The 12,252-nt window shown below is 48.9% G+C and overlaps 1 protein-coding gene across 1 annotated transcript; it reads right to left on the bottom strand.

Annotated features, from left to right (window-relative positions):
• Nucleotides 1–308: 308 nt before the first annotated feature.
• On the bottom strand, nt 309–11,589 carry taf6l (TAF6-like RNA polymerase II, p300/CBP-associated factor (PCAF)-associated factor). The gene is given in 12 exon segments (XM_065021145.1): nt 309–2,356; nt 2,359–2,442; nt 2,445–2,547; nt 2,755–2,771; nt 2,774–2,861; nt 2,976–3,090; nt 3,715–3,924; nt 9,019–9,047; nt 9,101–9,154; nt 9,268–9,386; nt 11,178–11,283; nt 11,383–11,589. Coding segments are annotated over 12 exon segments (1,230 nt in total). The 3' UTR covers nt 309–2,258.
• Nucleotides 11,590–12,252: the final 663 nt, after the last annotated feature.

Below are 12,252 nucleotides of genomic sequence, written 5' to 3'. Positions count from 1 at the left end.
TTTTTACAGAAATTCCTTGGTTGTGCAAACCCAGTTTCATCAGCTGTCCGGGTGGCTGGTCTCAGACAATACCACAGGTGAAGAAGCTGGATGTGGAGGTCCAGGGCTTGCATGGTTACACGTGGTCTGCGGTTGTGAGGCCGGTTGGAGATACTGTCAAATTCTCTAAAAAGACATTGGAGGTTATGGTATAGAAATTAACATCCAATTATCTGGCAACAGCTCTAGTGGACATTCCCACAGTCAGCATGCCAGTTGCATGCTCCCTCAAAACTCTGTGGCATTGTGTTGTGTGACAAAACCGCACATTTTAGATTAGCCTTTTACTGTCCCCAGCACAAGGTGCACCTGTGTGCAAGCTGCATAATTAGCTTGTTGATATGCTTGGCAAAGGAGAAAAAGTCACTAACAGGGATGTAAACACATCGTCTTTTGTTTCAGCTCATGAAACATGGGACCAACACTACATGTTGCTGTTATAGATCGTTATATATAATCGAATCCATTTTATTTTCTTCAAAATCTTAAGCTAACAAGAGGTTGGCCTGTGCTTTTTGCCATTTTCTTTAATAAAAAGTAGGCCTATGGCATACCCTCTCCTACTTCCTGAATTCAAGTTGTGGTTTTCATTCAACAGCGCTTCACTGCCATAGTGATCAATCGTTACGGCTCTTTTTGAGCGGATCTTTTTGGTGAACGCATCGAAGACAAGAGCTGTTCACTTGGCTCCCTGATTTGTATACTGATGCTACTGCTTGTTGAGCTCAAAACAACATTTTTCTGCAGATACAAAATAATTGTGAATCTTAACTGAAGAAACAAAAAATAGTGGGGAGAATGGTCAATCTGGTCCACGCAAATTTTTTCAGTGTGTTAAAAAAAAGGTAGTATTTAAAAAAATAAAATTAAAATAAAGACAGGTCAAAATGTATTTGAAAACACATTTCACGATCTGACATAACAGTAGCCTACCTTTTGGGCTTTACATTTGCTATATCTAGGATTCTAGGTAGACTTTTTTTTTCAAGTTTTAAGGTTTGACACATGTGTAGACAGTGTTGAAGAAACAAAAGTGTATTCCTTAAACAGGGGCAGGCAAACGTCAAGACGAGGCAGGCAAACGACAGGTCAAGGCAGGCAGGGGTCAATAATCCAGAGAGGGTGGAAGGTACAGGACAGCAGGCGGGCTCAGTGTCAGGTCAGGCAGAGGTCAGTAATCCAGAGGGTGGAAGGTACAGGACAGCAGGCAGGCTCAGTGTCAGGTCAGGCAGGGGTCAGTAATCCAGAGAGGGTGGAAGGTATAGGACAGCAGGCAGGCTCAGTGTCAGGTCAGGCAGAACGGTCAGAACCGGGAAACTAGAAAACAGGCGCAAGGAACAGTGAATCAACGCTGCTCGTTTCTACGAACAAAACGAACTGGCAACAGACAAACAGAGAACACAGGTATAAATACACAGGGGATAATGGGGAAAATGGGGCGACACTTGGAGGGGGGTGGAGACAAGCACAAAGACAGATGAAACAGATCAGGGCTTGTCACTTTTAAGCATTTTGAACGAAGAGCGGTGTGGAGCTAAATGAGTAGGCTCACCTAAAAGACTCGGAAAGCCCGTCACTTCACTGACACGGAGATAGGCTTTTTAAAGAGTGAATTGTGGGTGGAGGAATTGACTGACAAATCTATGGATATAGCAGGCTACCTGTTATTTCTTAAAAAGGAAGAAATAAACTCCAACACAATCAAATGTATTTATAAAGCCTTTTTTACATCAGCAGATGTCACAAAGTGCTGTTCAGAAACCCAGACCAAAACCCCTAACAGCAAGCAATGCAGATGTGTATATATAGCCTAATAAGCAACTGAAAAATATTGACATTTCATAAATGACATGACCCTCCCCTGGACTAGATTTTTTTTAAATGAAACCCCTTGACTGAAATATTAAAAGCATGAACCTCCCACATTTTCCATCAGGTACTCATTATGTAAATGTCGATCCATCCCTAAGCAATAGAAGTTGCTTCCTTTCAGTTTGACTGTCCACCAATCCCAAGGACAATGTGTAAGTTGATAGAAAGTAATTACCTGTTTGCACAGAGAAGTGCATTGTAAATTGTACAGTTATTGTATGCAACTTAATAATATATGCAACTAAATCAAATATTTATAAATAATATCAAATATCAAATAGCGACAGCTGTGCTTTACAGGTGCAATTAGACTTGAGTGTCTTGCTCAAAGGCACAGACAGAAAATTTTACCTCGTCGGCTCTGTGATTCGAACCAACAACCTTTTGGTTACTAGCCCAACACTCTTAACCACCTGCTCACAGTACATGGCGGGCAGGGGGATGTGGTCCAGTCATTCCAGGGGGTTCCAGCTCCCCCAGGTCCCTGCAGGGGACTGACGATGCCCAGGGTGGCCTCGGAGAGAGGCTTAGCCTGGCGGAAATCACACTCGCGAAGCGTGGCTGGGTGCTGCCGTCCCCCTCTGCTGGCAGGGACAGAGACAGGGCTCTAATCTTTAGCAGGTGCTCCACTGCCACCTGCAGGACAGAGAGGGCATTGGTACTTGGTGGTTGACAGGGAGTTTAACCAACATAAAATGCAAAGTGCTTTGAGATTGGGTGAAAGGTCATACATAAATGCAATTTGTAACAATTCATTATTAGGATTCTCTTGTATTACTTTGGACAGCTCTGTTTGCATCACAGAAAACATTTCAGATTCAGTGACTGGTCTGCTGTACTCACCAGGATTGCTCCATAGACTTGTGTCTGTCTGCTTTCACCTGGGCATTGGAGACAGAGTAGTTATCCAGGACAGCTTGCAGGTAAGGGTACATGACTCGCTCAATAGCCTACAAAGACAGACAACACACACAGTGATCAACAAAGCCAAGGATCTCTAAATGAAAGAAATTCTATTTTCATACATAGATAAGATGGATACAAGATGGATGGAAGGTGGATACATTTCCTCTAAGTGCATGTAGCCCCCTACAACTCCATAGTGAGAACAGCGGGCGGACCGCGTCTGACAGAACCTTCTGCAGAGACAACAGACCACTAACCAGGTCTCCATGGGTCCTGGCAAAGACACGGGTTTAGAAGGGAAATAGATCAATGGTTGAAGTATGGCCATGTTTCTACTAGGAGGGAATTAGATCAATGGTTGAAGTATGGCCATGTTTCTATTAGGAGAGAATTAGATCAATGGTTGAAGTATGGCCATGTTTCTACTAGGAGAGAATTAGATCAATGGTTGAAGTATGGCCATGTTTCTATTAGGAGGGAATTAGATCAATGGTTGAAGTATGGCCATGTTTCTACTAGGAGGGAATTAGATCAATGGTTGAAGTATGGCCATGTTTCTACTCCACCATCTTGTGTAGAGGAAATGAAAAGACATTTTAACAGGATGGATCAGTGTGGTGTCTGACTTCCGTTTGGTGTCTAATGTCATGGTCACACAATAAAATATATGTTATTTAGCAGACGCTTTTATCCAAAGTGACTTAAGTCATGCGTCATACATTTCTATGTATGGGTAGACCCAGTGGGAATTGAGCCCTTACCCTTGCAGTTGCAAGCGCCATGCTCTCCCGACAGAGCCACACAACACATGAATATCAGATTGGTATAAAGGGAGAGGAGGACGACACTGGGAACATAACTTTCAGGGCCCCGTGTATTGAGAGCTGGATAACATACCAGAACATGTGGGTGACCCACAGAGCTGCGTACTCCCTAAGGGTCCAGTGGTCGTTGAGGGAGTTGGAGGCGACCAGCGGCTCCAGGATGCAGAACACGACGCTGGACACCAGGATGCGTAAGTACGAGCCGAGGTACAGGTAAAGGTTCTGAACCAGGCTCTTCACCATATGAAGAATGCAGTTAAGCTGATCTAGTTCATGGCTCAGACTTCACCTGGGGGGGCAGAGTGGAGAGAGGAGTGGATGAGAGGAGAATAGACTTCACCTGGGGGGGTGGATGAGAGGAGAACAGACTTCACCTGGGGGGTGGTGAATGAGAGGAGAACAGACTTCACCTGGGGGGTGAATGAGAGGAGAACAGACTTCACCTGGGGGGGTGGATGAGAGGAGAGGAGAACAGACTTCACCTGGGGGGCAGAGTGGAGAGAGGAGTGGATGAGAAGAGAATAGACTTCACCTGGGGGGGTGGATGAGAGGAGAACAGACTTCACCTGGGGGGTGGTGAATGAGAGGAGAACAGACTTCACCTGGGGGGGTGAGAGGAGAACAGACTTCACCTGGGGGGCAGAGTGGAGAGAGGAGTGAATGAGAGGAGAACAGACTTCACCTGGGGGCAGAGTGGAGAGAGGGGTGAATGAGAGGAGAACAGACTTCACCTGGGGGGGTGAATGAGAGGAGAACAGACTTCACCTGGGGGGCAGAGTGGAGAGAGGAGTGGATGAGAGGAGAATAGACTTCACCTGGGGGGGTGGATGAGAGGAGAACAGACTTCACCTGGGGGGTGGTGAATGAGAGGAGAACAGACTTCACCTGGGGGGGTGAATGAGAGGAGAACAGACTTCACCTGGGGGGGTGGATGAGAGGAGAGGAGAACAGACTTCACCTGGGGGCAGAGTGGAGAGAGGAGTGGATGAGAAGAGAATAGACTTCACCTGGGGGGGTGGATGAGAGGAGAACAGACTTCACCTGGGGGTGGTGAATGAGAGGAGAACAGACTTCACCTGGGGGGATGAGAGGAGAACAGACTTCACCTGGGGGGGTGAATGAGAGGAGAACAGACTTCACCTGGGGGCAGAGTGGAGAGAGGAGTGAATGAGAGGAGAACAGACTTCACCTGGGGGCAGAGTGGAGAGAGGGGTGAATGAGAGGAGAACAGACTTCACCTGGGGGTGAATGAGAGGAGAACAGACTTCACCTGGGGGGCAGAGTGGAGAGAGGAGTGGATGAGAGGAGAACAGACTTCACCTGGGGGGGTGGATGAGAGGAGAACAGACTTCACCTGGGGGGGTGGTGAATGAGAGGAGAACAGACTTCACCTGGGGGGGTGAATGAGAGGAGAACAGACTTCACCTGGGGGGGTGGATGAGAGGAGAGGAGAACAGACTTCACCTGGGGGGCAGAGTGGAGAGAGGAGTGGATGAGAAGAGAATAGACTTCACCTGGGGGTGGATGAGAGGAGAACAGACTTCACCTGGGGGGGATGAGAGGAGAACAGACTTCACCTGGGGGGGTGAATGAGAGGAGAACAGACTTCACCTGGGGGCAGAGTGGAGAGAGGAGTGAATGAGAGGAGAACAGACTTCACCTGGGGGCAGAGTGGAGAGAGGAGTGAATGAGAGGAGAACAGACTTCACCTGGGGGCAGAGTGGAGAGAGGGGTGAATGAGAGGAGAACAGACTTCACCTGGGGGGGTGAATGAGAGGAGAACAGACTTCACCTGGGGGATGAGAGGAGAACAGACTTCACCTGGGGGCAGAGTGGAGAGAGGAGTGGATGAGAGGAGAACAGACTTCACCTGGGGGGGGGGGGGGGTGAATGGGAGGAGAACAGACTTCACCTGGGGGCAGAGTGGAGAGAGGAGTGGATGAGAGGAGAACAGACTTCACCTGGGGGGATGAGAGGAGAACAGACTTCACCTGGGGGGCAGAGTGGAGAGAGGAGTGGATGAGAGGAGAACAGACTTCACCTGGGGGTGAATGGGAGGAGAACAGACTTCACCTGGGGGGGTGGATGAGAGGAGAACAGACTTCACCTGGGGGGGGTGGATGAGAGGAGAACAGACTTCACCTGGGGGTGGATGAGAGGAGAACAGACTTCACCTGGGGGCAGAGTGGAGAGAAGGGTGAATGAGAGGAGAACAGACTTCACCTGGGGGGCAGAGTGGAGAGAGGAGTGAATGAGAGGAGAACAGACTTCACCTGGGGGCAGAGTGGAGAGAAGGGTGAATGAGAGGAGAACAGACTTCACCTGGGGGGGGTGAATGAGTGGAGAACAGACTTCACCTGGGGGGCAGAGTGGAGAGAGGAGTGGATGAGAGGAGAACAGACTTCACCTGGGGGCAGAGTGGAGAGAGGGGTGAATGAGAGGAGAACAGACTTCACCTGGGGGTGAATGAGAGGAGAACAGACTTCACCTGGGGGGGGATGAGAGGAGAACAGACTTCACCTGGGGGCAGAGTGAGAGAGGAGTGGATGAGAGGAGAATAGACTTCACCTGGGGGGGTGGATGAGAGGAGAACAGACTTCACCTGGGGGTGGTGAATGAGAGGAGAACAGACTTCACCTGGGGGGGTGAATGAGAGGAGAACAGACTTCACCTGGGGGGGTGGATGAGAGAGGAGAGGAGAACAGACTTCACCTGGGGGGCAGAGTGGAGAGAGGAGTGGATGAGAAGAGAATAGACTTCACCTGGGGGGGTGGATGAGAGGAGAACAGACTTCACCTGGGGGATGAGAGGAGAACAGACTTCACCTGGGGGGGTGAGAGGAGAACAGACTTCACCTGGGGGGTGAATGAGAGGAGAACAGACTTCACCTGGGGGGCAGAGTGGAGAGAGGAGTGAATGAGAGGAGAACAGACTTCACCTGGGGGCAGAGTGGAGAGAGGGGTGAATGAGAGGAGAACAGACTTCACCTGGGGGGGTGAATGAGAGGAGAACAGACTTCACCTGGGGGGGGGGATGAGAGGAGAACAGACTTCACCTGGGGGGCAGAGTGGAGAGAGGAGTGGATGAGAGGAGAATAGACTTCACCTGGGGGGTGGATGAGAGGAGAACAGACTTCACCTGGGGGGGTGGTGAATGAGAGGAGAACAGACTTCACCTGGGGGGATGAGAGGAGAACAGACTTCACCTGGGGGGTGAATGAGAGGAGAACAGACTTCACCTGGGGGCAGAGTGGAGAGAGGAGTGAATGAGAGGAGAACAGACTTCACCTGGGGGGCAGAGTGGAGAGAGGGTGAATGAGAGGAGAACAGACTTCACCTGGGGGGAGGGGGTGGATGAGAGGAGAACAGACTTCACCTGGGGGCAGAGTGGAGAGAGGGGTGAATGAGAGGAGAACAGACTTCACCTGGGGGATGAGAGGAGAACAGACTTCACCTGGGGGGCAGAGTGGAGAGAGGGGTGAATGAGAGGAGAACAGACTTCACCTGGGGGATGAGAGGAGAACAGACTTCACCTGGGGGCAGAGTGGAGAGAGGAGTGGATGAGAGGAGAACAGACTTCACCTGGGGGGTGAATGGGAGGAGAACAGACTTCACCTGGGGGTGGATGAGAGGAGAACAGACTTCACCTGGGGGGGGTGGATGAGAGGAGAACAGACTTCACCTGGGGGGGGGGGTGAATGAGAGGAGAACAGACTTCACCTGGGGGCAGAGTGGAGAGAAGGGTGAATGAGAGGAGAACAGACTTCACCTGGGGGGGTGGATGAGAGGAGAACAGACTTCACCTGGGGGGCAGAGTGGAGAGAGGAGTGGATGAGAGGAGAACAGAGTTCACCTGGGGGAGGGGGGGGATGAGAGGAGAACAGACTTCACCTGGGGGGGTGGATGAGAGGAGAACAGACTTCACCTGGGGGGGTGGATGAGAGGAGAACAGACTTCACCTGGGGGCAGAGTGGAGAGAGGAGTGGATGAGAGGAGAACAGACTTCACCTGGGGGGGTGAATGAGTGGAGAACAGACTTCACCTGGGGGCAGAGTGGAGAGAGGAGTGGATGAGAGGAGAACAGACTTCACCTGGGGGGTGGGGGGTGTATGAGAGGAGAACAGACTTCACCTGGGGGGCAGAGTGGAGAGAGGAGTGGATGAGAGGAGAACAGACTTCACCTGGGGGGGATGAGAGGAGAACAGACTTCACCTGGGGGGGGGGTGGATGAGAGGAGAACAGACTTCACCTGGGGGCAGAGTGGAGAGAAGGGTGAATGAGAGGAGAACAGACTTCACCTGGGGGCAGAGTGGAGAGAGGGGTGAATGAGAGGAGAACAGACTTCACCTGGGGGCAGAGTGGAGAGAGGGGTGAATGAGAGGAGAACAGACTTCACCTGGGGGGTGGATGAGAGGAGAACAGACTTCACCTGGGGGGCAGAGTGGAGAGAAGGGTGAATGAGAGGAGAACAGACTTCACCTGGGGGCAGAGTGGAGAGAGGGGTGAATGAGAGGAGAACAGACTTCACCTGGGGGCAGAGTGAGAGAGGGGTGAATGAGAGGAGAACAGACTTCACCTGGGGGGGTGGATGAGAGGAGAATAGACTTCACCTGGGGGGGGATGAATGAGAGGAGAACAGACTTCACCTGGGGGCAGAGTGGAGAGAAGGGTGAATGAGAGGAGAACAGACTTCACCTGGGGGGGTGGATGAGAGGAGAACAGACTTCACCTGGGGGCAGAGTGGAGAGAGGAGTGGATGAGAGGAGAACAGACTTCACCTGGGGGGGGGGTGAGAGGAGAACAGACTTCACCTGGGGGGCAGAGTGGAGAGAGGAGTGGATGAGAGGAGAACAGACTTCACATGGGGGTGAATGAGAGGAGAACAGACTTCACCTGGGGGTGGATGAGAGGAGAACAGACTTCACCTGGGGGTGGATGAGAGGAGAACAGACTTCACCTGGGGGGGGGGGTGGATGAGAGGAGAACAGACTTCACCTGGGGGGCAGAGTGGAGAGAGGGGTGAATGAGAGGAGAACAGACTTCACCTGGGGGGCAGAGTGGAGAGAGGGGTGAATGAGAGGAGAACAGACTTCACCTTGGGGGCAGAGTGGAGAGAGGAGTGGATGAGAGGGGATATATGAAATACAGCATTATACTATTATACTACATTTAGTGTAGAAAGTATGGATTTAGTACAGAAAGGGGGAAAGATGCTACTCAATGGATTTAGTACAGAAAGGGGGAAAGATGCTACTCAAATCAGTTTTGGTGACTGTGGTCATTTGGCTGGCCAATTACTGTCATCCAAAAGGATCAGCCCTGGTCAGGTCATGTGGTCAAGATAAACTCTGTGCCCTATAGGCACTAAATGACTGGACAATTGAATGTATGAAGTGACATTAATGAAGTTAGATTTTTTTAAATGTTTGAAATAAGTATAACATACCCCACTGATGACATGTATTGCAGGAGGGAAGCAGTCTTACAGTTGGACAGGAGACCCATCAAAACCACCTGTAGAATACATAGTTAATCCTCCATGGATTACATGTTAGGGCGATTTCAACAGTTTCTCCATTCAATTGAGTTGTATTCCATGGAGATCTCAGGGGAAAACTGTAGTGTGCCTTCATAAGGGGTGGGTCCTCTCCTAGTATGAGCCAGGTGATAGGCTGATTGTACTTAAGTAGATGCTCAGAGAGAGTTTGTACTGCACCGGATAATTTGAAGGAGAGCAAAGAGAGGGCTCAACAACTCTGCAAAAGCTATGGGAGTAAATCTCACTCAATGTTCACATTTACCCAGAGCCCTTACTTGTATCTTAAACTTCCAGGTTCCCTTTCCTATCAGATACAGTAAGACATGTTCACAAGTAGGAGAACAAATCATAGTCACTATAAATGTTACTACATCTCATAAACACAGAATGTGCATTGATTTGACTTTAATATGGTGGCTTTGGAAGTATGCTTGTGGTCATTGCCCATTTGGAAGACCCATTTGCGATCAAGCTTGAACTTCCTGACTGATGTCTTAAGATGTTTCTTCAATATATCCACATAATTTTCCTCCCTCATGATGCCATCTATTTTGTGAAGTGCACCAGTCCCTCCTACAGCAAAGCACCCCCACAACATGATGCTGCCACCCCCGTGCTTCACGGTTGGGATGGTGTTCTACGGCTTGCAAGCCTCCGCCTTTTTCCTCCAAACATAACGATGGTCATTACAGCCAAACAGTTCTATTTTTGTTTCATCAGACCAGAGGACATTTCTCCAAAAAGTACAATCTTTATCACCACGTGCAGTTGCAAATCGTTGTCTGGCTTTTTTATGCCAGTTTTGGAGCAGTAGCTTCTTCCTTGCTGAGCGGCCTATCAGGTTATGTTGATATAGGACTCGTTTTACTGTGGATATAGATACTTTTGTACCCGTTTCCTCCAGCATCTTCACAAGGTCCTTTTCTGTTGCTCTGGGATTGATTTGCACTTTCCGCACCAAAGTATGTTCATCTCTAGGAGACAGAACGCTTCTCCATCCTGAGCGGTATGACGGCTGCGTGGTCCCATGGTATTTATACTTGTGTACTGTTGTTTGTACAGATGAACGTGGTACCTTCAGGAGTTTGGAAATTGCTCCCAAGGATGAACCAGACTTGTGGAGGTCTACACATTTTTTCTGAGGTCTTGGCTGATTTATTTTGATTTCCCCATGATGTCAAGCAAAGAGGCACTGAGTTTGAAGGTAGGCCTTGAAATACATCCACAAGTACACCTCCAATTGACTTCAATTAGCATATCAGAAGCTTCTAAAGTCATGACATCATTTTCTGGAATTTTCCAAGCTGTTTAAAGGCACAGTCAATTTAGTGTATGTGAACTTCTGACCCACTGGAATTGTGATACAGTGATTAATAAGTGAAAAAATCTGTCTGTAAACAATTGTTGGAAAAATTACTTGTGTCACGCACAAAGTAGATGTCCTAACCGACTTGCCAAAACTATAGTTTGTTAACAAGAAATTTGTGGAGTGGTTGAAAAATGACTCCAACTTAAGTGTAAACTTCTGACTTGATATATATTTAAGGAGTGCATGGGACAGTATTGGAGGATTTGGCTATACCGACATCTATGGATAGCATAATAGTATTTGTCAAACAGGTAGGCCTACCACGTTTTTGAATAGGACGAAATAGGCTCCAATTCTACATGTAATTATATGATTTGGCCCATAAAAATAGTTGGTGCGCGCGCACATATAGGTGGTCCCTTACCGGGCAAAAATGAATTTTACTTTAACCCCTGCATCAGAGTTACAATGTTGCAAATTACACTTTTATTTAACATATCTAAGATATAATTTAATATTCCTTTAGAACTGTAAAGGGAGTGAGATCATTTGAGCTTTGGAAACAAGTGCTTTCGTAAATACATGGCGGGCCTCGTTTTGCTGGAGCAGTGTAAAATACGCTTTCTGTCAATGACCCAGTCTTACCAAATATGGTTTATTTACAAACCGAATTTGATCGTCCAACATACATTTCAGCATTTCTTCAATTCGTGGCCCGCCTAGAGTGATCTCTTCCCTCTGCTGTGATGCTGCATTGCAGTCAGCGATGTTTTCTCTCGGTAGCTGTCCATGGTCCTGAAATCAAATCAAAGAAATCCAGAACTTCAGAAAGTTCACATTATTTGGCTCGTTCAGCCTGGTCCTACGTAGCGCAATGTTTTGGGTGGCCATTACACATATCAGGGCTATGAGCCTCTGCAGCACATACTGCCAATGGAGAGTCTCTCTGTCAATAGCCCGTTGGGCTTGGGCATCGATAGCTTCCTTCAACACCAGCCTGATATCCAGCTCCTTCCACCTCTGGATACTATCTAGGCGGTCATGCGACTTCTCATGCGAGCTGAGGAGGTGGCACAGATTATTCCCAGTTCCTGGTTCCATCCATGACCAGCGCAGATTTGCCCTCGTGAAAAACAGCAAAAATAGAAGGCCGCATCATTTTGCTTGGAATTAACGAGCCATGGTATCTCCACTCTCTCTCCGTTCGCCATCCTCATATTGTAGTTGGCCACCGAACATTTTCGTTGCCCCTCAACTCTCAAATTCCCTACCTTATCCTGATATGGCCCAGCCTGCACTAACATATCCCGTAAAGATCCATTCATATCGCGACGAATCTGAGTCCGGGTCTCAGATAGTAGGGTCTCTGCCAGCATTGTTTGGAGGTGTGGCTAAGCCTGGTGCGAACACCTGTTCTTGTCCACCCAGGGAGCGGTCATCATCGGTGGAAGTGCACGGCTCGGACTCATCCGGTTCGCCCTTTTCACTGCTAGAACCAGCGAGCGGGGGTTCGTCCGTCTCTGCGAATGAACGTCCTTGGGGGCTTGTTCTCCACATCGGTTGGACACTTCAGCAGCGAATCTCTTTGGCTTAGAGATTGTGCCTCGTCTCGTTTAAAAATATATATTCGCTTCTGGCCACACTAACGCCATCGAACAATCTCCATTGATTTAACTGCTTCATTGTGTACCTGTGTGGCTTCCCTAAGCCGGGAGCAGACATGTTCAGCCAGCAAAGCAGCCACATCGTCACTAAGCTTAACTC

This window comes from Oncorhynchus nerka, linkage group LG8 (genome assembly GCF_034236695.1).
Source record: "Oncorhynchus nerka isolate Pitt River linkage group LG8, Oner_Uvic_2.0, whole genome shotgun sequence".
In the NCBI taxonomy this organism is placed as follows: Eukaryota; Metazoa; Chordata; class Actinopteri; order Salmoniformes; family Salmonidae; genus Oncorhynchus; species Oncorhynchus nerka.
This window is presented reverse-complemented; position numbering and strand designations above follow the sequence as displayed.